This window comes from Xyrauchen texanus, chromosome 47 (genome assembly GCF_025860055.1).
Source record: "Xyrauchen texanus isolate HMW12.3.18 chromosome 47, RBS_HiC_50CHRs, whole genome shotgun sequence".
NCBI lineage: Eukaryota > Metazoa > Chordata > Actinopteri > Cypriniformes > Catostomidae > Xyrauchen > Xyrauchen texanus.
In genome coordinates, this window is record NC_068322.1 from 26,942,326 (window position 1) to 26,970,260 (window position 27,935).

At 37.1% G+C, this 27,935-nt stretch overlaps 1 protein-coding gene across 1 annotated transcript in view; it reads left to right on the forward strand.

Moving 5' to 3' along the window:
- Positions 1–1,533: 1,533 nt before the first annotated feature.
- The window catches only part of LOC127639252 (uncharacterized protein KIAA0930 homolog), a 67,662-nt gene continuing 41,260 nt past the window's right edge, over positions 1,534–27,935 (forward strand). The window contains exon 1 of the mRNA XM_052121166.1: positions 1,534–2,078. Coding sequence (XP_051977126.1) covers positions 1,739–2,078 — 340 coding nt within the window. The 5' untranslated portion in view covers positions 1,534–1,738. The remainder of the gene's footprint in view (positions 2,079–27,935) is intronic.

The window sequence follows — 27,935 nt, forward strand, 5'->3', positions numbered from 1 at the left end:
GCAGGAACTATGTAAAATTCTGCCCTACCATACCCTAGCCTTATGCTATTCTCACCTCTTGCAAAGCTTTCCCTATTTCTTCATCAGTTATTAAATTACATGTTGCTTTGAATGGAGGCTGGCCTGCAAGATAATGTACAAGATCTTCTGACAGGAAATGGGGTCCTGGACCTCCATGCACAACTTGTTTGCACGTGCACTTTATATAGGTATATACAGGTATTTTATATAGGTATTTTATTTCGTTGTGTTGTCTCATGTGGTCCTGTGTTGGTTCTTTGTTGTTTTTATGGAGCACCATGGTCCTGGAGGAACGTTGTCTCGTTTTGCTGTGTACTGTACTAACTGTATATGGTTGAAACGACAATAAAAACCACTTGACTTGACTTGACAACTGACACAGCAATCATCTTTCCTGCCAGGTAGTATTCATACTCCCTAACAGCTGTGAATTAATTCATATTGCAAAATAAAACAATGCATTACTGTATATACAAGCATATGTCATGTGATATATATGGTCAATGAGCATTAACCAACCATTAGTAGCCTATAGTACACATTTAACCAATATGCATACCATTTGCATTGTAGACCAAGAACCGATGTCCTTCTGGTCCATCAAAAATGGGCCGGTCTTTTAGGTGTTTCATTAGTAGAGTTAAAAACTCTCGTCTTGGACCACCAGTGTCAATTCCCTCTTCCAGAACACCAGTATCATCAGTAAATTTCACCAGCATGTCACAGGTTTCAGAATATGTTGTACGCTTGAAACCTCTGACTGCCCCATCCCAAACATTAGCCCTTGAGATGTTGAACCGGCTGACTTTTTTATGATCAATAGGAAGCGACAGGTTTGCTACAATGTCAGGTAATGCAATGTCCGTCTCCTCCCTGCAATGACAAAAAGTGACTTCATTTGTGGATATACCAGAACTATTGTACAGTGAAAAACTGGAGTGCTATAGTCAAAGGCTGTCACATTACATTGCTGTGTGTTGGAAATCCTTCACATTGACAGCAACCGGCTCTTCGTCCTCTTGCTCAACATTTGGTGAATACAGGTCTGTGTATTTACTGTTGGGAAATTACCATTTCCATTTTAAAACATCTTACAAACAAAAGTGTCTTCCCCATGTAATCAGTTAAATCAATTTAAATTATGTCAGTCTTTATCTTTTTTTTTTTTACTTGCCTGTAGCAAGAAGTTTTTTCTGGATTTGTTTCAGGTGGATCCAGATCCTCAGCATCAGATATTACTATCTGAAAAACAGATAAAATTTTCTGAAACAACAACACTGAAAGCAAGAAATGTCATGTTGCCACAGTCTGCCTTATTACCTGTCCTGGCTGAATTGTTGATGATTGTCCTGGTGCATCTCTGAAACATGATAAAACATATTAAAATGATTAGCTCCGAGACTTCCGGTTTCACGATGTAGTGAGAGGTCGCACGGTGTCTGTGCTCCGAATTTTTGCTTAAGTAGTGTTTAATACAGTTGTCTTTTCTTATCATTTGCGCGTGATAAAGATGGAGACGGCTCTCACTGAACACAGCGGCAGGATCACTGAGTTGGAGAGCGAAGTAACTTTGCTCAAGGCCAATTTAACGGCGGCGGCCGATTTGAATGCAGCGCTTGGTTCTGCTGTGGAGGATTTGGTGTCCCGATCGAAGCGACAGAATCTACGGGCGGTGGGCTTTCCAGAGGGGATTGAGGGTAGAAATCCAAGAGGATTCATGACTGACTTTTTCTTTGAAACTATGAAAGACGTCCTGTCAGCCCCTCCTGAAATTGATCGCGCTCATCGGAGTCTGGCGCCCAAACCCCGTCAAGGCGATAGACCACGGCCGTTCATAGTTAAATTTCACAGGTTTCTGGACAAATATGCTGCACTGCGCTGGGCCAAGGAACACAAAGAGATCTCATACCAAGGTCACACCATAAAGATTTACGAGGACTTCAGCGTGGGTGTCGCCAGGAAGCGCGCAACCTTCAATAAAGTCAAGTCAAGTTTGTACAAAAAGGGAATACGCTTCGGCATGATCTACCCAGCCCGCCTGCGCATCACTCATAACGGTGAGCATGTCTTTGACACTCCGGAGGCGGCTGATCGTTATTTTCAGGATCACATTCAAGATGGATAATTGTGCTGCCCTTTTATTAACCTCCAGTGAATAGATTATTTCATAAACTGAGTAGCTATGTTTTCTTCATTTGCGTGATTACGTGGATCTCATAAGTTCATGCTCTCCCTCATTTGCAAGGACTGAGTTTTTTTTTTTTTTTTTTACTGGGGTTTTTTACTGTATTTTGTCTCCCTGGCAAGTCATTTGTGTTAGTTGAATGTAGTTTTTATTATTTTCACCATCACTATTAGTAGTATAGGCCTAATATTCATTATCGGAGTGGTCATCACTGCATGGTTTTCCGGTTGTGCTACAGTTTGCTCCTGCAACTCGTGTGGGTTTCTATGGCGAGTTTAGGATGTATGTTCTTTTATCTGTTTGGGGGTTGTTTATATTCATATGGAGGAAAAGGATAACTTAATTGTGTTTTTTTTTTTCTTTTTTTTTGTTTTTTTCTTCTCTCCAGTCCTTTTTACTGATTTTGTTTTCCATGCATCAGTGAAATGGCTGGACTAGGCCTAAATACGGGGCTGAGTAGTAGGGATATTTCTGTTAACTTAGTTAGTTGGAATGTCCGAGGTTTAGGAGGGCCAATTAAACGTTCTCGGGTGTTTTCTCATCTTAAGAATCTGAATACTGATATAATTTTTCTTCAGGCAACACACCTGCGAGTCAAAGATCATGTTAGATTAAGAAAACCCTGGATAGGCCAGGTGTTTCACTCTAATTTTAACAGCAGAACCAGAGGTGCAGCTATTGTTATGCATAAACGAGTTAATTTCTCTCCATCACAGATTATTGCGGATCCTGAGGGTCGTTATGTTATAGTCGTTGGCATTCTCTTTCATTTGTCAGTTGTGTTTGTAAATATTTATGCCCCAAACTGGGATAATCCCACTTTTTTCTCTTCCCTTTTTTCATCTATTCCAAACTTAAGCTCGCATTACCTTATTTTGGGAGGTGATTTCAATTGTGTGATGGACCCAAGGTATGATCGGTCCAATCCTAAAACTTTAGAGCAAACAGCTATGGCCAAAGCAGTGTCAGCATTCATGACTCAGATTGGTTGTGCTGACCCATGGCATTTTTTGAACCCGTCAAAAAAGGAATTTTCTTTTTTTTCCAATGTTCACCAATCTTAATCACGTATTGACTATTTTTTCCTAGATAAAGCTCTCTTGCCATTAGTTCGTTCCTCTGAATATTCGGCTATATTTATTTCCGATCATGCACCACACTCTCTAAACCTGAATTTTTCTAATATTAGAGGTAGGGCAAATCAGTGGAGGTTTGATTCAGGATTACTGTCTGATAAAGAATTTTGTAAGTATATAAGTACTAATATGGAGTGGTGGTGGCATAGTGGCTAAAGCACAGAGCTGGTAATCAGAAGGTCGTTGGTTCAAACCCCATGGCCACCACCATTGTGTCCTTGAGCAAGGCACTTAACTCCAGGTTGCTCCAGGGGGATTGTCCCTGTAATAAGAGCACTGTAAGTCGCTTTGGATAAAAGCGTCTGCCAAATGCCTAAATGTAAATGTAATATTGATACGTTTATTGAGACTAATAAATCAGATTCTGTTTCTCCATTATTGTGGGAAACATTCAAAGTGGTAATCCGACGTTATATTATTTCATACGCTGGTTATAAGTACAAACAAAGGAAACAAAAGTTACAAGACCTGGTTAATTACATCATCGAGATTGATAGGCAGCTTCTTAATAATCCTACCCCTGAGTTGCGTGCTAAAAAATTGGAATTAGAAGCGGAATTATGATGCGAAGAACTAAAGCTACTTATTATGAGCATGGAGATAAAGCTGGTCGGTTACTGGCATCCCAGTTTAAGGGATTAACTGCCTCTCGTCTAATTACTCAGGTATATGATTCTTCTGGTTCCTTAACTAAAAATCCATCGGACATCAATGATGTTTTTTTTCCTTACTATTCAAATATTTATAAATCAGAGCCACCTAAAGATGATTCCATCATGGAAAGTTTCTTAGACAGTTTAAATATTCCTCGTATTGATGTAGCCGTAGCAGATGATCTTGACAAGCCTCTGGAGTTAGATGCTATTTTGAAAGGTCTCCAGCTTATGCAAAGTGGTAAGGCAGCAGGCCCAGATGGCTTTCCGATTGATTTCTACAAAATGTTTGCCAAAAATCTGGCACCTTTGTTGTTAGATATGTATAATGATTCTTTAGCAAATGGTTCTCTTCCCTTAACTCTCACTCAGGCCTCTATCTCACTCTTACTCAAGCGGGATAAGAATCCAGAAGAATGTGGCAATTGGAGACCCATAAGTTTGTTAAATTCCGATGTTAAACTATTGGCTAAGGTGCTGGCTTGCCGTCTGGATCCCTGTCTTCCTAAAATAATCTCTGAAGATCAGACCGGTTTCATTATGGGACGACAATTATCATCAAATATTCGACGACTCTTAAATATTATTTTCTCTCCATCCACCTCTTTATCTAGTGAGATAATCATCTCATTAGATGCGGAAAAGGCCTTTGTTGAGTGGAATTATTTATTCACTATATTAGATAGATTTGGCTTTGGCCCCTTTTTCACGTCATGGATACGCCTTTTGTACACGGCTCCTGTTGCTAGTGTGAGAACGAATTTTTTGTGTTCCCAATATTTCGTGCTCTCAAGAGGTACTCGCCAAGGTTGTCCTCTTTCCCCTCTATTGTTCGCTTTAGCAATAGAACCTCTTTCCATAGCCCTGAAAAATTCCCCTCTTTTTTCTGGTGTTGTTAGAGGAGGGATAGAACATCGTGTCTCGCTCTACGCTGATGACCTTTTGCTTTTTGTTGCGAACCCTGTCGGCTCTGTATCAGATCTTTTGAATATTTTTAACAATTTTGGTTCTTTTTCTGGTTATAAGCTTAATAAACAAAAGAATTGAATGTTTTCCAGTAAATAACATGGCTAAACAAATCCCAGTGGAGGCCCTGCCTTTCCATGTTTCCTCCACAAAGTTTCGCTACTTAGGGGTAAATATTTCGCACTCCTTTGATTTACTATATCAATATAATTTCTCCAAATTGCTCACTCAAGTCAAATTAGATTTGCAACGTTGGGATAAGCTACCTCTTACTCTATTTGGTAGAATTCAGTCAATCAAAATGAATATTTTACCAAGGTTTTTGTTCCTTTTTCAGACCCTTCCAGTGTTTTTACCAAAGTCCTTCTTTAAACTGTTGGATGGGGCTATTTCTACTTATATATGGCAGGGCAGACCTCCCAGGCTAAGCAAGGCATGTCTTCAGAGACATAAAAAAGATGGGGGTCTTGCTCTGCCTAATTTTTTGATTTATTACTGGGCAGCAAATATCAGCAAAATTCACAGTTGGTATAATTCTCCCCATATAGATTGGTGTGTATTAGAAGCACAGTCTTGCTCTTCCTCCTCGCTCTCTGCCTTGGTGTGTGCTCCTTTGTTCAATCGCCCCTCAAAATACACTACAAATCCAGTTGTTTGTTCTTCCCTTAGGATTTGGAGTCAATGCAGACAACATTTTAAACTTGCTGCTGCTTCACTTTATGGACCTATTTGCAATAATCATTTATTTGTGCCCTCAACCTTAGATTCTGCTTATGTTTTATGGAAAAATAGAGGTCTCTCATATTTTTCTGACTTATTTATTGATAGAGTTTTCACAACTTTTTCTGATCTTGCAAAGAAATTCAATATACCACAGTCTAACTTATTTCGTTTTTTTAAAGTACGCAATTTTGTTCATTCTCACTGTCCTTCCTTCCCAGACTTGTCTGAACCTTCTTTATACGAGAAGTGCTTAACACAGAAACACGGCTCTATATCCATTTTATACAATTTAATTCTTCCTTTTGTTTTGCCGCCGCCTTCTCGGTTTACACATCAATGGGAGACAGAACTCGGACTTAGTTTGGATCAGGAATGGTGGGAAGTGGCTGCTGGCAGGGTTAATTCTTCGTCATCCTGTGCCAAACTGAGTCTGATTCAATTTAAGGTTTTCCATAGAATTCGTCTTACAAACGTTAAGCTAAGTAAGCTATTTCCAGGCGTGGATGTCACATGCAATAGGTGTTCTCTGGCTGCTGCTGATCATACCCACATGTTTTTTACGTGTCCAAAGCTGGAAGATTTTTGGTACTCCTTTTTTGATACTTTTTCTAACATCCTTGATATTTCTATCGAACCATGCCCTCTGATTGCCATCTTTGGTGTCCCAGCTGTTTTGGATGAGTATACAAAAAAATATGCTAATATTCTTGCCTTTGCCTCATTGATAGCTCGCAGACGAATTTTATTGCACTGGAAATCTTCTAAATCTCCTCCTACTTTCTCATGGTTAGAGGATTTGATGTCTTTTCTATATATTGAAAAAATTAAGTTTGCACTAAGAGGTTCCACTGACAAATTTTATAAAAACTGGGACCCTCTACTTAATTTTGTCAAGAATACACCATCTATTTTTGCTGATTTGTAATATGTATTTTTAATTAACCTATGAATATATCTCTTCATATTTGTATGTACTTGTACGTGTACGTGCATGCATGCACATAAAATAATTGAATATTATTATTATTATATTTTTCCTTTTTTTTTGTGTGTATAATTGTCTAGATCCAGGAAGGATTGTGGGTGGTTACGTATTATTCTTGCCTTTATTTATTTATTTATTTATTTTTATTGTATTGTTGTTGCGTGTGTATGCATGTGTGTGTGTGTGTATGTATGCATGTGTGTGTGTGTGTGTGTATATGTGCGTGTGTATGTATGTATGTGTAATATATATATATATGTATATGTGTGTGTGTGTGTGTGTGTGTGTGTTTTTTTATTTTATTTATTATTATTTATTTTTTTATATATTTATTTTATTTATTTATTGTGTAATTTGGAAATATACTTCAGTTTAATTCTCCTCCTCAGGGTGGGTGGGTCAAGGTTTACTGAGGGTTATGGATTGTTCATGTTTGTGTCCACCCTTAGTACTTGTAAAAAAGGGGAAAAAAAAAAACAAAAAAAGGAATGTATACATTTATTAATATTGCTGTATCCTTTTGTATATTCCATAAATAAATAAATGAAAAAAAAAAATAAAAAATGATTAGCTCCATGATGAAAGCTATAAAAGGTAGTTTTGAGTAACATGTAGTAGTAGAGGGAACAGAAAGATTTATTAAAAAAAACAACATTATTTTCTTATAAATCAAGTTCATCCGAGCGAATTCTCTGATCACATCAACAACTTAAAGATAAATTATTTCTTAAGAACATGTGGATAGGAGCGCTTCCTGGACTCAAATCTGAGTTTGTTTGAGTTTCTTTTTGAATGGAAAAGGTATAAAATAAGAGAAAGCTCAAACTACTAATTTTTAACTATTAAAATTCTTGTATTGCAAGAGGCCAAGTCATACAGAACCAATTTAAAAGAACTCTGATGCGTTTTGGCATCTAGCCTTCATCAGCGAGTCAAACGGGTGAAATGAGAGACAATGGGTCTTTTCTAGTGTCCAAAGTATTCTGGGCTAGAGTGGGTGTTGTAGACATCTTAAAACCAGCAGGTGTCCTTCAGGCCTACAATAGTCAAATCATGTAAACATTATGTATACAGCCAAGTTTCCTATTGGTTGATTACCACTTGAAGAAACCCATTGTCTCTCATTACATCTATTTGACTCCCTGAAAAAGGCTAGATGCCGAAACATTTCGGAGTTCTTTTAGTAAAGGCCTATAGTACCTATGTAGGATCGACAATGATGTGGGACAGTGGATACCCCCCACTTCATTCTCACGTGTTTTTTTTTAATGGTTTGGTTAATTTGTCATTTGTGTTTATTCACCTGCAAGAGCAACTGTATTTCAGTAGATTTATTCTGTGATTTTAAGTAAAGCTCACACAGGCAGCTGTGGGTCCTTTAGGTAGGGAATGAGGGGGCACCTCAGTCAGTTACAGAAACAGCCGATAGCATGTAGCAACGTTGAGCTTGTGTGCAGCAATATAAATTATGTATAATGTGTATGTGAATAAGTAGTGAAATATCTGCTAGTAGTTTTATCAGTTTTGTGAATTAAATTTTAAAAAAATGTGATATTGCACTTTACCTGGTAGTGAAAGCACTGTAGCCCAATAAAATATGAATAATTATTATCATTTCCAGTCAAGAAGTAAAGAAATAATTTCAACCCATGCACGCCTGAAAGTTATTTTGTGTCCAAGTGTGAAACACCTACCTTACATCTTCCAGTTTGTGTTTGGGAGTACTTCGATTTTGTGGTTCAAAAACCTGAGAGGAAATGGATAAAATGATCAACAACTTTCAACAGCTTCCATTACGACATACAGTATATATCAATGCTGAATGGTTGTCTGTGTTACTGTATAATAGTAACTGCAAAATAATCAAAACAAGCCTTTTTCAACTAAAATATTGACCAGGACATTGATGTTATGCTTAAAATACAATGTACATCCAATAAATTATATGAAAATGAATAAATACAAACATACATAAATGTTTTAAAAAAGAGAAATAACTGATGTACCAAAGTGTCAGCTCGATTGAATTTAGCTGTGCTCCTTGTTGTGATGACAATTTCAGAATCAGAGTCTGAGGTATCATACACTGAATAAAATATATCAAACAACCATTATTTATCCTCCAGCAGAGTATCTAAATATGTAAAAATATTGAATTATGAGATCCACGAACCTCTTTTAAAATGTTTTTCTAGGCAAATGAAAAAAGTAATCCTGGAATATGCCTTTCCTATTTCCTTTTTATATTCTGCCAATTTAAATGGCCTTTCTGACCCAGGCACATGGACCACATCTGAGCAGTCTGGATACAAAAGGACATAAGGTCCTCCGTGCATGTCCTTGTTAAATGTTCTCATTTTCTGGACAGCTCGTTTCAGTAGATCAGGTGCTGCTACCTCTGGGTCTGTAAATAACGGGAGTGTTTTCCCTCTTAGAAGTTTTAAATCAGTTCCATGTGGCCCCATCAATCCTACGTTTATCTAGTAAAATAACAAAGATATAATTAATGTATAGGTAAAATAAATACACACACACACACACACACACAAATAAATATAGAACCTTGCAAAATTGTATAGGACGGTCAGTACAACTTACCTGGACGTGTTTTCTTTCTTAAGGCCTATATCTTCCCTTTGGCCCATAGTTAAAAGACTAGTTCTTTTGACTTCGAGCTTCTGTACTCCATGAACTGTTTGTATGATGGGCATGGTTGTTCTGCTGAAATGGACAGAGTTCCGTTTCAAAATAGAAAGTTAGAAGCCGCTCGAATAATCATTAGCATTACTACTCACTTTTATTCACATGTCCTCAGATAGCTAGCGTTTTGCTACACTTACTCTGCTTAGCACTGTCCGGCTGTCGAGAAGTCCCTTGTGTTTCCGTCTGGTCCGCGTCCTTTAAAAACTCCAAACACCGACCACACGTAAAGCAAAACCGCGTTAATCTGTTCATGTGTTTGCCACAAAACGGGCAAAACATCCCTCGGCCGCAGTCCATGTTCGATCACCATAAACTTAATTCACGCCAAATACTCCACATTGACAACACGAATTGACCGCGCTCACCAACAACACCTATCACCTGCTTTCACCTCGTCACTTCTGGTATGTGGTACATTCCCTTTCCGTGAGGAATCTATCGTTTGTAAATTTGTTTCGGGACTGGTAAAAGTGTTTTGCGTCTTGTTAATTTGTTTTCTAAAATGTTAATTTGTTTTCTAAAATGTTAATTTGTTTTGTCCTTGGTAAAAGTGTTTTGCCCATGTAATTGTGTTTTATGGTAGGTAAAAATGTTTTCCAAAATGTAAATTTGTCTCGAGCTTTGTAAAAGTGTTTCAGTCTTTGTAATGTTGCTTTGCACTTCCCGGCCACCGTAGAATGTTGAAGTCACCAACAAGTAAAGCTCTATATACAGTAACTACAAGATCTGATAAAAAATTAGCAAATTCACCAAGGAAATCAGAATAAGGCCCAGTTGATCTATACATTGTAGCAAGGACAAAAGACGACAGATATTTTTTATTTATATCTGACGGTGTCACATTAATTATTAGTGTTATTAATTCAAAATACTTACATTTATATCCTGTCCTCTGAGTAACACCAAAAACTTCACTGTAAATTGTAGCAACACCTCCTCCTCGACCCTTCAGACGAGGCTCATGTTTATAACAATAACCTGGGGGAGTAGATTAATTTAAACTAATATATTCATCCGGTTTAAGCCAGGTTTAAGTCAAACAGAGCGCATCCGATCTATGATCTGTAATCATTTAATTAATAATTAGTGCTTTGGTAGAAAGAGATCTAATGTTTATTAGCCCTATTTTTATATGATGTGTATTTTTAATTTGTTTGTTTTGATCAAGTTTGACCTATTTTCTAAATGATTTAGTGAGGGTATTGTGTTTGGTAGTTCGGGGAACAGACACAGTCTCAATGAGATATCTAGGTGATACAGTCTCTATGTGTTGTAGTTTATGTGACCTGTGTAGTGTCTCAAGGCAGTTAGCAGATGTTCGGATTAACCAGTTTGTCTGCTTCCTGACCTGGGCCCCAGTTAGTCAAATACTATCATTATATGCCAAATTAGCCAAAATTACTAGAGAGGGATGGAGTCTGTCTTTCTTTAGCAGGTCAGGTCTACCCCAAAAACTCTTCCAGTATTAAACCTATTTTATTCTTCAGACACCACTCAGACATCCAGCCATTCAGTGACACTAATCTACTATAAATCTCATCACCACGACGAGCAGGGAGGGGACCAGAACATATTATAGTAAAATAAAATTTTAGAAAATCTACTTAATTCATAAACTTAGATATTTTCACATGCATTCATGTACACATTTGAATAACTTAACAAACAACCCGTCATTAATTACTTCGATTTGCATTTAACAATATGCATTAGCATAAAGAAAAGATTACATAACCTTCTCAGAAATGCTACACATTAACTAGTCAAAACTTTCTTAACAGACCATCGATCAATTATCATTTCACTAAATGTTCAGCTTTCAAGTAAACTTGTGCATAAGAGCACTACACTTGTTTAAACACAACAGTTATAACTTATGGTCATATCTACTCTGAGGATTGGACCGTTGAAAACGACGATGTGCACCAGAAAACAGACAGATAACTTTTTTCTATAAACAGGCGCAGTAACATTTTTCACCACTAGATGTCACATATGAACCACATACTCATATCAAAGGACAGTTCAACAAAAATGTAATACAATAAAGCATTTTACAGAACACTCCCAGTCTGGTATAATTATACCACTATACATATTTATTACTTGACAGAAGCAAAACTGTGTCACAGATAGGCCTTCCATCTCTTCCAGAATGAATCTGCCAACATTTGATCTTGGTGTCACTGACTTTAGTGCAGATGATCCAGCTCAAAATTTCCTTGAGGAGCTGGAGCAACACTTGTTTTTTGAGTTAAGAGCATCGCTGGTGAGAGGACTTGAGGCACGTCTAAATCTGTTGAGATTGGGGTAAAGGTCGAGAGTTCATAATGGCCATGACTTCTGCCATTAAGACCTCATGCGTGAGCTTTGTGGAGTTCTTCATCAAGAGAGCGTCAAAAATACGCCTTGCAACTCCAATCATTCTTTCCCACGCTCCTCCCATGTGAGGGGATTGTGGTGCATTGAACGTCCAAGTGCAGCCTTGGTTCTGTAAAAAACCTTTTAACTCAGGGTCAGCACTGTTGATTTTTATTGTCATTCAACCATATACAGTTAGTATAGTACACAGCGAAACGAGACAACCTTCCTCCAGGACCATGGTGCTACATAAATCAACATAGGACAAGCACAGAACCACATGAGACTACACAGATTAAATAACATTTCTACATAAAGTGCATGTGCAAACGTGTACAAAAAGTAAGGGACAGTACAATAAATTACTAAAAGGAACAGGACAATAGGCAAAGTAAGAGATAGTGCAGCGCCGACCAGTACACATTTGTAATCGAGTAGTGCAAAAAGATGACACTTTCTAAAATGCTCTTCTAGGATCCAGTTGCAGAGGGAGGTGTCCAGGCCCAGCAGGTTCAGCTTTCCAATCAGGTGCTGAGGAATGATTGTGTTGATTGCTGAGCTGAAGTCTATGAACAGCATTCAAACATATGAGTCCTTTTTATCTAGGTGGGTGAGGGGCAGATGGAGGGTGGTGGCGATGCCGTCGTCTGTTGAACGTTGGGACAATACGTGAACTGGTGGAAACATAATACCATGGGATTTGCAGTCAACTCGAGTTCTGCTAGAGATGAAGTCCATGCCTTCCATTGGACTTCTTTATCTGATGGAAGAGGAGCATCACAGTCCTGTTGTATAGTTGAGAGCCCCCTCACTAAAACTTTGCCTTGCATGGTAACTGAACAGACAAGACCAAGTGGATCATATAAACTGTTCACTTTAGAAAGTGTTCCTCTTCGGGTGAAAGGCTTGAGATCCTTAGAAACTTTGAATATAAAACAATTTTTCTTGAGGTTCCAGCTTATACCAAGGCTACGTTGAAGAGGCAGTAGGTCAATGTTTAGATCCAAGTCCTTGTGATCTTTAGCTCTCTCTTCAGACGGAAAAGCTTTCTTTACCAAGGCACTGTTGGAGGCTACCTTATGAAGCTTCAAGTTTGACTCTGACAACATTAACTGAGTGCATTTTAAGAGATCAGTAGCTTCTTCTTCAGATGAGACAGATGTAATGCCTTCATCAACATAGAAATTGCGCAACACATAATTTTGGGTATCTGCTCCATATTCTGCTTCATCCAGTTCAGCTGCTCATCTCAAGGCGTATATATCAACTGCTAGGGAGGGACTGTTGCCAAACACTTGTAGAGTCATGCAGAGTAATTAGCAAAAATGTAAAACATTTTGTTATAGCGCCACCTTGTGGCCGATTCTCACAAAACCTGGTACACAACCTCATTTAGACACTGTGTACGAATATCTCAAGTTTCGTAATGGCCGGCCATACAGATTTGATGTTCTTAGCTGCTGAAATTTGATTGGCTGCTGGCGGCCATGTTTGTTGATTTTTACAAATTATATTTGAGTGATATGTTAGCATATGGGTAATGGAAGATGCAAACCAACATCATTGATCATACAGGTGCAGAGTTATGAGCATTTTTCAGTTTGATGAGACTTGGTGTGCAGCCTCAGAATGTCATGTTGTCTATGTGTATCTAGTTTTGCTACATTTGGACTATAGGTTTGGTAGATATAGGTCAATTTTGATTACATGGACGACGCCTGACCAGTTCATCTATCTTTGTAACTCTTTGATTAAATAAAATTATTTTTATAAATTTGGTCAGGAGGTTCTAAAGATGAGGCATAACATATTTATTGCGAATCGGACATATGGCCTTGGAGGAGTTCAAAAAAGTACAATTTCCAGAAAATTCTAAATGGCAGAAAAACTTTAAAGATGGAAATGAAACTGGAGATATACTTTTTGTAGACCTTGACTCAAGGATTCAGAGGAAAAAATTATTTTGATCCTTGCCCTTCCAGAGTTATGATCACAAATGCAAAGGTGCTTATTATAGCGCCACTTAGTGTCCAACGGGTGTGTGTGTGGGTGCCTAAGTAGTGGGGGGATCCCACCAAGTTTGATGTCTCTACGACGTTTAGTCTCTAATGCCCAGTCACTTTTAGAAAAATAAAAGTGAAAAATAATAATAATATTAATAAATATTGCCGCAAGCGGCAATCATCAGGGTCCAAGCACATGTGAAGAAATAAACAATATAATCAGATTTGACAGAAATGATCCAGTGGATGAAAATAAAACAAATTGATCCTCCCTAAACTAAATTTGCTGAAAATTGTGTATTCAAAATTTTGAAGCTGTAAAGCGCACATAAAAAAATCATAAAATTAATCTATAAGTGAATCCATTTGTTGAATCCATATCTTTTGTAGCAAAATAATTCAAGAGTTATGGCCCAAAATGGGATTTGTGTTTGTTTTATTTGTTTTGTCTAAGTCAAATTAACAAAACCGGAATTCTCTACTATGTTCTGGTGCAGAGATGTATGTTTTGTTACTTGGTTGCTAGGGTAACCCCATATGGAGGCTAGGCAGTTACCAAGGTGATACTCAAAAGGCTCCTTGCTACCCTGAGTCAAATGAATGAAACCAGAAGTTGCTATGATGTTCCGGTGCAGAGTTATGTGATTTGTTTCTTGGTTTCTAGGGTAACCCCATCTGGTTGCTTGGCAGTTACCAAGGTGATACTCAAAAGGCTCCTTGTTACCCTGAGACAAATTAATGAAACGAAAGTCTCTTCAATGTTCTGTTGCAGAGATATGTGATTTGTTACTTGGTTGCTGAGGTAACCCCATTTGGTTTCTAGGCAGTTACCAAGGTGATAATCAAAAGGCTCCTTGCTAACCTGAGTCAAATTAATAAAACCAGATGGCTCAACGATGTGCTGGTACAGAGATTTGTGACTTATTACTTGGTTGCTAGGGTAACCCCTTCTGGTTTCTAGTCAGTCACTAAGGTGATACTCAAAAGGCTCCTTGCTACCCTGAATCAAATGAGGGAAACCGGAAGTCTCTCCAATGTTCTTGTACAGAGATATGTGATCTGTTACTTGGTTACTATGGTAACCCCATATGGTTGCTAGGAAGTTACCAAGGTAATACTCAATAGGCTTTTTGACCCTGAGTCAAATGAATGAAGCAGGAAGTCTCTATTATATTCTGGTGCAGAGAAATGTGATTTGTTACTTGGTTGCTAGGGTAACCATATCTGGTTGCTAGGCAGCTACCAAGGTGATACTCAAAAGGCTCATTGTTACCCTGAGACAAATGAATGAAACCGGATGTTGCTATGATGTTCTGCTGCAGAGATATGTAATTTAAGTTGTTGCTAGTGTAACCCCATCTGGTTGCTTGGCAGTTACCAAGGTGATACTCAAAAGGCTCCTTGCTACCTTGAGTCCAATGAACTAAACCAGAAGTCTCTATAACATTCTGATCCTGAGATCTCCATCTAAGCATTTTGAATGGAAGTCAATCGGGTTTGGTTAGTAGGGTGCTCTAAATGGTTAGTAGGGCTAAGTAGATTATATGATGATTCCTGAAATCTGATTGCTCACCCAAGTTAAACGAGACAACTGTCATTTCTCTATGACATTCTGATCTAAACATATCACTCTCAGCTATTTTGAATGGAAATGGAAGTTAAGGGGTTGTCATTGCTAGGGTGCTCTAAATGGTTGCTATGGCATGGCTAAGTAGTTTTCATGATGATACCTGAAGTATAATTGCTCAGCCAAGTAAAACAAGCCAATTGTCATTTCTCAAGGACATCCTGATCCTAAGATATCACTCTCAGCATTTTTGAATGGAAGGCAATGGGGTTTGGTTGCTAGGGTGCTCTAAATGTTTGCTAGGGTGTGGCAAATTATTTTCTATGATGATACCTGAAATCTGATTGCGCACCCAAGTAAAACAAGCAAACTGTCATTTTTCTAGGACATTCTGATAAAAATATCTCACTTTCAGACAGTTTGAATAGAAGTCAATGGGTTGTGGTTGCTAGGGTGCTCTAAATGACTGCTAGGGTATGGCTAAGTAGTTTCCATGATGATACCTGAAGTCTAATTGCTCACCCAAGTAAAACAAGTCAACTGTTATTTCTCTAGGACATTCTGATCCAGAGATATCACTCTCAGCCATTTTAATGGAAGTCAATAGAGCTTGCTGCTATTGAGCTCTAAATGGTTAGTAGGGCAAGTTTAGGTAGATTATATGATGATTCTAGGGTATGGCTAAGTAGTTTCCATGATGATACCTGAAGTCTAATTGCTCACCCAAGTAAAACAAGACAACTGTCATTTCTGTAGGACATTCTGATCCAAATATATCACTCAGCCAGTTTGAATGGAAGTCAATAGGGCTTGTTGCTAGGTTGCTCTATATGGTTACTAGGGCATGGCTAAGTAGTTTATATGATGATACCTGAAGTCTAATTGCTCATCCAAGTAAAACAAGCCAACTGTCATTTCTCTAGGACATTCTGATCCAAAGATATCACTCTCAGCCAGTTTGAATGGAAGTCAATGGGTTGTGGTTGCTAGGGTGCTCTAAATTGTTGTTAAGGTGTGGCTAAGTAGTTTTCATCATGATACTGTCGTGGAATATCACGATGAATATCTCTAAGTTGTAAGAATACTCTCAGAGTCTTGAGTTCCAGATGCCAAAGTTGTAGTTTATTGAACACCAACAAACATGAGACCACTAAATAACACATGGGTCCTCTGCCTCCTCCAGGCAGGAGCCAGGCATAGCCTGACTTTGTTCCAATTAAAAACATTAGATCATCCCATATCTATACACAACATTTTTCATGGTCATTCACAAAAAGGCTATAATTCTCCACAGAGGAGGTAAACTACCACAGGTGTTCCTTATCTTAAAACTCCCTACTCATTCACTTATCACATACATTTCATTTCCTCCTGTTTCCCAAGGACTCTCAATGTCTGTATCACATTAATTAATTTTCCCTGAAAGCTAAGCTGTTTTTCATAGTTTCAGACTATATCAGAGTAATTCAGAGTATTAAATCAATAAAAGAATTATCAAATATATAACATATCATTGGAGGAATCAATTTCCTCCCAGTTTGGTCTTTCTGTTACATTGGGCCATTTACATTGATCAGTACTTCATCTGGTTTTTTTACATAATTATTTAATCAGTGGTAACACACAATATAATATTATTCCCCTCTCACAAATTGTTGTTTCAATTATTATACCAATTGTAGCCAACCCTCCACCCTATTTCTTAATTAATTCCATTTATATTGTTACAAACAAACAAGACAAGCAATCTTAATCTTTAGTCACCACCATGTATCTTTTCCATTCCTCATTACTTTTAAAATGTACATGAGTTCAATTAAAGCATAAGTAAAAGTAATATATCATCTTCCAGTCTAAATTCATTATCATACAAACATTCCCATGTTTGTTTAATACTTCTATATAAAGTCAAGCACTCCTTTGTCTGCAACAGTTCTCAAAACTTTACCACCAAAATCAATCTATAAATAATCCTCTACACAGGGTATGATCCCCTGACAACACAGTGACAGAATGCTTGGTATTTAACACTGTGATAAGTTATTTTAGTAAAGCGGTTATTAAAATGCAGTCGGGTTCAGTGGAACTTTAAATTTTTTGGGCAGGTCTCTTCTAGACCTCCCTTTTGATGCTGCTGATCTAAGAGCATTCATCCACTTCCTTAAAACCCCTTTCAAACCTTCTTGGTCAGGTCTCCAGGGCGGTGACGCCCCTGCTTTGGTTGCTTAACCTTTTATGCCATTGTCAAGTCTTACCCGTCATTGGGTCGTCACCTCTTGCCACTGGTCTTGATACTGCTCAGTCCTCAATCCTTAATAATTTGTTATTAGTAAACAGATATTTTCTTTTTCAGGGAGTATCACCAGAGAACCGACACAGCCAATGGAACATCTACAAATGCTTAAATATGGAGACAATTCAAAACATGGTTAAATTCAAAAAAGCATAATTAAAAATTCATCAATCTATTAAAATTGTCCAAAGTAAAAGTAAAATATGCTAAAATTGAACTCATTTATAGATCATTAATTTCCATTCAGGTTTTATTTCTGCTACTTTAGCAAATGTTACACAAAACTATGTATCATGGTGGAGACTAACATCAGAACAGAGCCTCTCAAGCTTCTAGGAAGCTTAATTTAAAAACATCACCTTAATTCAATAATAGTCTCTAGATTATAGAAATAACCTACATTTATTCTTTCAGATGAATTTTCAACTTAATCTGTTTTTTTCAGTATAAACCCTTAACTTTAGATTGCCCTCTGAATATATAAAATCTTTAATCATTGATGAAGATAGCTGTTTGAACTCCTTCATATCATTCTATCTAACATTAGTGTCAAGGCACATCATTTTACATATAAAAATAAAATCAAACCAAAATAAAACACTTATGAATATTTCTTCAAATTCTGCTCTTGTGTTTCTGTTTCAAGCAGACACTTATCAATTTTAGACTGAGAGTGAGGAGTGGGGCATTACACTGTTTCACAATAATACATTTAATTTATTCTTCAACAGTAAAAATAGTGATATTTATAATAACTGATTATATTAACTGCTTTCAAACTTTCTCATCTCACACCATTTAAAAACAAAAACTACTCTCATCTTACTTTCTTCTGTCCATTCAAACAACATACAAATAACCTTTCTAATCTTTAATAAAACAGAACACAATGTCTTTTTCGACATTCTCTATATAATCAATTCAACTTACTGTTTAGCCTTCTGTTCATGCAGAGCTTTACATTTACAACACCTATCTTATTATTAATATATTATAATCCCTTTTTTATTGTTAAGTAATAATTTATTATGACTACTTTCTCCATTTCTTACACTTTCTCAGGTGAAGGAACTTCCATTCTATCTAATAAAATAATATAAATCAAGTTTTTAAACCAACAGAAAAGTAAAAGATTCAAGAGAATAAAGTCTTAAAGACAAACATATCTAAAAACAAATCTCTTTTCTTGTGTTTTGAAATAATTGCTCAGTAAGATACACTACTTACTTTTAATTTCTCATGACTCATTACATTATTTATTTATTTATTTATTTATTTTTTATCCAAATGTTTCATCATCTTTTAACAGTTATCACTATTATATCTCTAAAATTACACTTTCATGTATTAACTATGGCAAACTAAAATAGTAGTAATAGAAATAGACACTCAGTCAGCACTTTATAGCACACACTAAGCTCCTTTTTTTTTTTTTCTTTTCTTTATTATGAGGGTACTCTCTGGAAAATTTGAGGGAGTAACCCATCCAATAGGTAACTCTATAACTTTGCCATATGTTTGTAATATTTCTCTTCAAATCAATAAATCAGTGGTTAGCTGCTGGATTTAAATTTAGACCCTCAGAACAATTTAGACATGGGTATTGAACCCATTGATGGCATTCTGGAAAATCATAAAGTGATCGTATAAGACTGAAATCAACTTTTCCAGAGAAATTTGAATCCACATTATAAATGGTAAATCAATAATGATTACCAGCAGTAATGAGCGCAGGAGGATATATCAGATCAATCACATCATTTTCAGTCTTCTTTGTCTCCGGATTTCCTCCTGCAGCATTAGTAACTTATAAAAAATCATCTTTCTCAGCCGTCTGCAATGGTGAGAAACTAGTTCCAGAATGAGTTAGTGAAACAACACACATAATGATGACAAAAGAAACACAGAATAGACACATGAATTTGAACTTATTAACATTCATATTTGAGGAAGTTATGTTGTTCAATTTAATCTTAACCTTTCTCCATGGGCTTCACCCGCCCCCAAGACCAATGTTTAAATGATCCAAATCATTCTTAAATTTATTTTCCTTTAATTTTAGTCTCAAATGCAGCTTCTCAGTGTATCCACGATCAACCAAGACCTATTCTGTGTATACCAAACAAAAATAAATAAAATAAAAAATAAAATAGCTATCTATCTACTTTCTATCTTTTTCTAAAGTCGGGGCCCCTTTCTGTCTGTCTGAAGACATCAAGAGATGCCTGTTTCCCTCAAAGTCATCCTCAATGCCTTCATCAGACAGTCCCTAACAAAAATAAAAAATCTCTGCCTATCTTTTGTTGGTTGATCAAGTTTACACCGATAACGCTGCACTCACATTTAAATTGTTCTCCAGACATTTTTAAAATCATAGAAAATTCAAAAACAACTTTCTTGTGTTTAATTTAATAATGTTAAAATAGTATTCTCTCAAAAACTGGACCAGACAGAACATAAAATAGACACATGAATGTGAAGTTTTCACATTTAAGGTTTAACTGCATAAGATACAAAATATAATTTTCTTATTTTATCATATCTTTGGTCCTCTTTTGCCATTTGCTTTAATATAACAACACTTATCTTAAATACAACCTTGGTTTAAAATACAATTACTTATTTGACTTTAGTTTAGCGCAATACACTTCGACTCAAAGCTTTATTGTTTGTCCAGATAATGTGATTTCCCAAATGCAATTCAATCACTTTAAAGTTATCACTTTTTTATAATCTAAATATTCTTACTCGTCACTTTGATATAAAAGGAGTTATGATCTGACACATGTCCATTCAACAGCTGCTCCTGCTCAGTTTAGTTAATCTTACATCAGGCTTCCTTCATGGCATGAAAAGAACAGCCCAAGAATAAACATTGTCCAGTCCGCTAGGAGTTAACTTTTTGATTTCATGCACATTTTTGTTTTAAAGCTATTTGTTTGTTTATACTGTATTATATTTATCCTTATACATACACACACACACACACACACACACACACACACACACACACACACACTTACACACACACACACACTTACACAGACATACACATATATTTTTTATCATTGGTTTTAATTCTACAACCAGAATATTTATTAAGTGCCCTCTTTGTTTTTAATCATCTTCTGCCTCTTATATTGATGGAAGTTTGAAAATAGCCTAAATAGATTTTCTTTTATGTAAATTGCATACATACTCCTCATTAGTTACGCAGCAAATTATCAACCTCTCTATCTGGATGGATATTTATAGGGCTCATATAACATACACTCTGCTTCCATTTATTTATAGGGCTCATCATACACTTCCATACGCAATCACACTTCAGTCATACTTCCCATACTTTAAAACACAGATACTCTCAAAAACACATAAACTTTCACACTTTTTACAAACACAAGGCCTTTATACACACAGAGCTCTCAAAAAATATTATACTAAAACAAACCTATTACTTCTGCCCCTCCTTTTGCTCTCCTCTTTTTATCCCTCTCCTTTATTTCCATAAAAAACACTCATTATTTACAGTGGTTGATCGCTATATCTGTTACTTATTTTTATATTAAAAATCATGTACTTCCACCCACAGCTGTCACATCCATTTTGGGTCTCTGTTCAAGACAATTTCTACATTGGTGCTAATTCTCCTTTATTTAAAAATCACCTTAACATTTTTGACTGTATTTAATTTGTTCATAACGCCAGAAATTATCCCTCATTCCCTGTGTTTCTATTATTCATCTTTTTAATTCTATATCTTTTCTTCTTTCAGTTAGTCTCCTCTCAAATTCAGTAACATCTTATTTCCACATTATGATTTCTGTTTCATGAGGAAAACTGAGACAAGGAAAAAAATCTTGTTCTATTTCTCTGTGCGTGCTCAAAGCCCCTCCCCTACAGCTCTTCACAGCACTCAGTCTCTGCTCAGCCCCTCCCCTACAACTCTTCACAGCACTCAGTCTCTGCTCAGCCCCTCCCCTACAGCTCTTCACAGCACTCAGTCTCTGCTCAGCCCCTCCCCTACAGCTCTTCACAGCACTCAGTCTCTGCTCAGCCCCTCCCCTACAGCTCTTCACAGCACTCAGTCTCTGCTCAGCCCCTCCCCTACAGCTCTTCACAGCACTCAGTCTCTGCTCAGCCCCTCCCCTACAGCTCTTCACAGCACTCAGTCTCTGCTCAGCCCCTCCCCTACAGCTCTTCACAGCACTCAGTCTCTGCTCAGCCCCTCCCCTACAGCTCTTCACAGCACTCAGTCTCTAGCGTACTGTATGAGAGAGAAATGTTACCTGCTGCAATTTCTTTCCAGTCAACAAATGGCCACTCCTGTTCTATTTCTCCTAAATTCACCACTTCAGTTAAGGTTCTCATTAACTCCTTCTTTTTTGCAGTTAATTTTCTCTTCTGCCCTGCGTAATCTATGTACTCTGATTCTTTCCAAAAATGATCGCTGATTCCCTTTAACTCTATCAGCACTCTTTCCAATTCTCTCTCCCACTCTTCAGATCTGCATTGATCTCCAACTTTACAAAACTCGCTTGTCTCTGCATTTTTCTCTAGTCTTGTTCACTGTAATGGAAAACTTTTTGCCTTTTCTTTATCTTTTTCCCAATTATTCTATTTACTTCTGAATCTCCCCTTCCCCTCACTCACAGAGCTGTCCGTTCAGCTGACCAGTGAGTGAGAGCAAGGCAGGGAGACATCAGAGAAGCCGGTGCCATTTTGCGTCTTTATACTTTTTCAACAATTGTTTTATTCAATTCACTGTTTCAATTCAATTTCCACTTTTGCTCTCATTTAGCATCTCCTCAGTGCACCTGATTCTCTGTATTATTCTGCCTCTGCACACAATACATCATCAACACTGTAATCATGCATTTGAATAAACACAAAAACAGCGCATTTAGTACCGTAAGCACACATGCACCAACAACATAGTTAGTCATGCACATTATTCATTATCTCAAACATGCACATAGTTCAACAATTCCCCGTTTTCTGCACAGTCCGGGTTCCGTCAAACACTTCAATAAATAACTTAATCTAACACCTGGAGGAATTTTGCGTGAATTTTCACTTCTCCACCCGTGTTAGGATTTTCACCTGTACAGGATTTTCAGCCACTCTTCTGGCAAAACCTTGAATAAATGCACCTAACCGGGAATTTTCACGTGCGTCGCTTCTCGACTCACCCCCAGGCTTTTTCTACCTTCTTCAAATAAACTTTCTTAAACTCTCTTTAAACAATCCCACCCCCAATTTTTGAAATCTGGAACTTGCCTCTATTTTAGCCAATTAGTTCAAATTATTCTATGTCCGGACTGGCAAAAGTCTTAGGGAAGCTACTTACCGGGACTCGCTACCACAGATCACACAAAAACACCTTAAGCAAAGATGCTTACCTCAGTTTCTGGCGCCGGTGTTTCTGTGCGATTCGTGCAAGCCGTCCCACCAGCGACCTCTGTCCCCTTGACCTCAATGCCAGCCCCACGAGTTGGGCGCCAAAGATATGTCGTGGAATATCGCGATGAATCTCTCTAAGTTGTAAGAAAACTCTCAGAGTCTTGAGTTCCAGATGCCAAAGTTGTAGTTTATTGAACACCAACAAACTTGAGACCGGCCAGCTGTCCGTTCTGACTGTCTTAGTCCAAAACCTCCTCTTCTATACAGTTTGTTATCTGGCATTACCTCATTTCTGTGCCCCTTTGTTATTTTTGTAACCAATGGATACTATTTGCCACCATTATCTCACAGAGCCTTTTGATATCTTTTTACTGGTAGAAACTTGGCTTTAGTCTATCTTCAAGGTCCTTAGTCTCATTATTTTGTTACAGCTGGGTGCTCTTTGTGGCCTCTGCAGCATCAACACTTTTAGTAACCTCATATGCTCTCTCCTGGGTCACACAAAGGCCAGGAAACTCATATAAGTATTTTGATATATAAGAAACATACTAGAATATTGAAAAATATACTATAATACCTGAAGTCTGGTTGCTCACCCAAGTAAAACAAGACAACTGTCATTTTTGTAGGACATTCTGATCCATAGATGTCACTCTGTTCTTTTGAATGGAAGTCAATGGGGCTAGTTGCTAGGATACTCAAAATGTTTGATAGCGTACAGCTAAGTAGTTTTTCAAGTGGATACATGAATACTGATTGCTCACCCAAGAGAAATAGCCAACTGTTTTGTCTGTAGTCTATTCTGTTCCAAAGATATCCCTCTCAGCCATTTTTAGTGGAAGTCAATGGGGCTGGTAGCTTGGGTGCTCTAAATAGTTGCTAGACCGTGACTAGCCAGTGACCAGAGAGATACTTATTGGCTGATTACTAATCTAACTCAAAAGATCCAATTGCCAAGTGTCCACAAAATTCTGTTATGAAGATACCCTTCTGAGCCATTTTGAATGGAAGTCTAAGGGGTGGTTGGTAGTGTGCCGTAAATTGGTGCTAGGGCGTGGCTAAGCCATTTCCAAGATGATACTTAAAGACTGATGGTAGCCCAAGTGAAATGATCCTGCCACTATGTCTCTATGACATTCTGATTGAAAGATATGATCCCACAAAATTAATTGTCTTTTCATAGTAGGAAACATTTGTACTAGGGCAAGAGCCTTGCCAGAGTATGCCTATGGGTCACTTTTAGGCTGGTTTTAAGGCAGCATTTTACAGTTTTTGGATGCAGCCATATAGAAATGATGTGGGAAATAATGCGAGATAATGGAAAAATAATCACATAATATAATTCCAGACATATGTAAACATATCCCTAAAACAATATGACAGTTAATCATGTCTGGCAACTTGACAAATATGTTTTCAATATTTTTAGGATATGTATAAATTAAGGTGACATTTGATTATCTATAATAATTTTGGAAATCACAGATTTATTTGCAAACTAATAAAATAAATGTCAGAAAACATTGTCAGTGTACCATGTTTCTTCAAATAAATTCACATATGAAAGCCTTAGACTTAAAATGAATTATTATCCTGTGGCTCCCTCTGATGGACAAAAATTAGTATTACAGATTTCACTGGTCATATTATTTACTGGCTTATTTAAAATTTGCTGTTCATCATACATCCATGAAATTTGATCCATGATTCCTCAGAATGTCCTGTTTTCCACATTTACACAGTTTTGTGAAGTTTGGCATTTGTGCACACCAGATATAGGAATATAAGTCATAATGGGCCACACAAGTCAAATATACCAGATTCTATCTTCTAGACGATTTAATGGATCAAAATTCTTTTGATACCTTTTTTGTCTGCATCGTCTAGCACTGACCTGGGCTTAGTTTGGTGAAGATCTGATTAACGCCCTAGGAGGAGTTCAGAAATTAGTGTTTTCAGTAAATTAGAATGGCAAATAAAACTGAGATATACATTTTGTAGGACTTGATGAAAGGATTTAGAGGTAAAAACATATTGATTTTAATGTGCTCTGATGCAAAGTAATTAGCAAAAAAAAAAAAAAATGTTGTTATAGCGCTACTTTGTGGCCAATTCTCACAATAATTGGTACACAGCCTGAATATCTTAATATCTTATGTTTCGTAATGGCCGGCCATTCAGATTTGATTTTATTAGCTGGTGAAATTTGATTGGTTGGTGGCGGCCATGTTTTTAAAGATATGCGACTGTGCTCATAGACCTTGATGGCACCTTGGGCAAGACCGAGCATTTGATCGGACCAACAGTTGCATAGTTAGAGCCATTATTCGTTTTTTTATTATTATAGTACCACCAAGAGGCAAAAGTGTGCAATATTTTTTGGGTGACCTCAGCATGATCCCATACATACATTTACCAAATTTTATGATAATACAAAATCAAAAGTATAACCATTTTATTAAAATGGACATGCCCACTACGAACGTTTTGGTGAACCGTTTGACAATATATCAGAATTTCAAAATTCCTTTGATAACTTTTCATATTGGGATTGCTGAGTCATCCTGCACTGGTTAGAATCCAATTGGAGTATGTTTTGAATTTTTTCCAAAAAATCCGAAATAGCGGGAAAACAAAGGGGCGAAGCGAAATACTGTCAGGGGTAAAACTTTTCGGCATGATGCAAGGAATCAGAGGAAAATATAATTTTGTTTCTAGCCCTTATGGCCCAAGATTTTTGCTTGTTTTGTTAATCTCTACGACTTATGGTCTCTGTCGCCCAGACACTTTTAGGGCAAAAAAAAAAAAGAAGAAGAAGAAGAAAAAAATACCGGTGTCAAGCCAATTATCGGCACCAAGAGCAGCAAAATAAATTTTGTGACAGGTTTTTGGTTAGAGTTGGATGAATAGTGTATGAGAAGTTAGGAAAATTAATCTTTCAATCACAAAAAAAAAGAATTAATTAAAAAAAATAAAAATAAATAGCTACTTCTTAGAATTGTTGTCCAGTACGTGGCACTGTTCTGAAACTACTCGGGTAGTATCTGGGCATGATGGTTATCATGAAGGGTTAAATTGGGATTTCGGAGGTGGGGGAACCCTCAAATTGGTTGATGTCGCAACCATTTATTAAACAATCAGATGACAGCTGTGACAAGTTACCTTCTTGTCCTTGGTGGGGGTAAGGGGGGTGTTATCTTATAGAATAGAACAGTGGTTCGCAAGCTGGGGGCCAGGAACCACTAGGGGGCCTCAGCACACTTCTGAGGGGGCCTCAAGTTAACTTAAAATGTACTTAAAAAAGGAAATGTAAAAATAATTAAAATAATTCAACTTAATTAAAATGCAAAAAAAAATAAGTTAAGATGTACACCTACAAATTATAAACAGACTCTTTCTGAAACTTCTAGAATCAAAATGATCCATGATCCATTATTTTAATCAGACATGTCTAGTTTCAGGCGAGGGGGCCATCAAAGGTTGTCTGGGGGGCCTTGGAGTCAAAAAGGTTGAGAACCACTGGAATAGAACATGCTACAGTTAAATCTAATTATGTTACAATTTAAAAGAAGACAACTACCTTTTACTCAAATTGTTTTTCTGATAATATAATGAGCAATGAAAACATTTGCATTAAATTATAAAAGAGTTTATAATTCTTCACTGTGCCATGAACAAGCATTTTCACTAGTGAATCCCACTGTATATTTGCTAGAAAACTTTGTATTTATTTATTTATTTTTCAAAAGAAAAACTAAATAAAAATAAATGCTGAATCAACGAAAATTGATAAATATGCAAATAACAGTGACACCTTTTTCAGTGTTTTGATCTGTATTGATGTCGCTTTGAATGTGACATATTCCAGATTCAACCCCCCTTCATGTATACAGCTTTTTAGTAAAACTAAGCAAAATCGCTACTGCATATAAGTGGATTGAAGATTGCCTATTACACAATTTCTTTGGAACGGAGAGCGGAACGCACGTCAGAATGTGGGGATGCGTTGCCTCATGCTGCTCTCCTATTCTGCCTCTACCAACATCCGCAACTGACTAGAGCGAAGCATAATGAACTTGAGATTCTTCTGACCATGTACACTCGCTAAATAGAGATGGAATGTGTCAAATGGATCAAACAAAAAATGCATCAGAGAATAGAAGAAATGAATACAATGAGAATAAATTTTTTTCTTTTTGGAATCAAAGGTGCCGGAATGCCAATCCGGGCCGTACCGGCCCAATTGAACCCCTGGTGCATGCAGGAAAGCATTCAAGTGTTATAAGCCAAAATAGCAAATTTTTTTATCTCCTGACCAGTAGGGGACAGTGCGCAAAAATGCTGCAGGTAACCACAGGGCCTAACGGTGATGACACGTCCCAATCTCTCAAAGTGTTGTGAAGATACAGCCTCAAGTTAATTTAGCACGTTCATCTAATTTGTTGAAACGCCATTCGAAAACGGTATTGTTTATCAAAATTCTGTGAATCGCTTTTTGTCATAAGTGCCTCTAGATGATGCAGGCCAATTTTCATGCAAATCGGACAAACTGTCTAGGAGGAGTTCGAAAAAGTAGGTTTTCAAAACATTTAAAAATGGCGGACAGGAAGTTTGCTCGATCATGACATAATTGGTATCATTGTTCTATCACATGAATCACAAAATCTATCAAGGCCAGTCTCATGACAGTAGGCAAAAGGAGTCAACAGCTATTAGCATTTTTAGAAATAGAATGACCACAAAATGGCGCTGTCCAGAAACTTTTTGAGTCCCTTCAGAGAATGGTGCCAAAGATATATACAGAGTTTCATAACGATATGCCAAATCGTTTGTAAAATACAGCATTTTATGACTAAATTCAAAATGGCCAACATAGAAATTTTTCATTTCGTTGGACTAGCTATACCTAACGGAATCTAATGAGACCAATTTGATG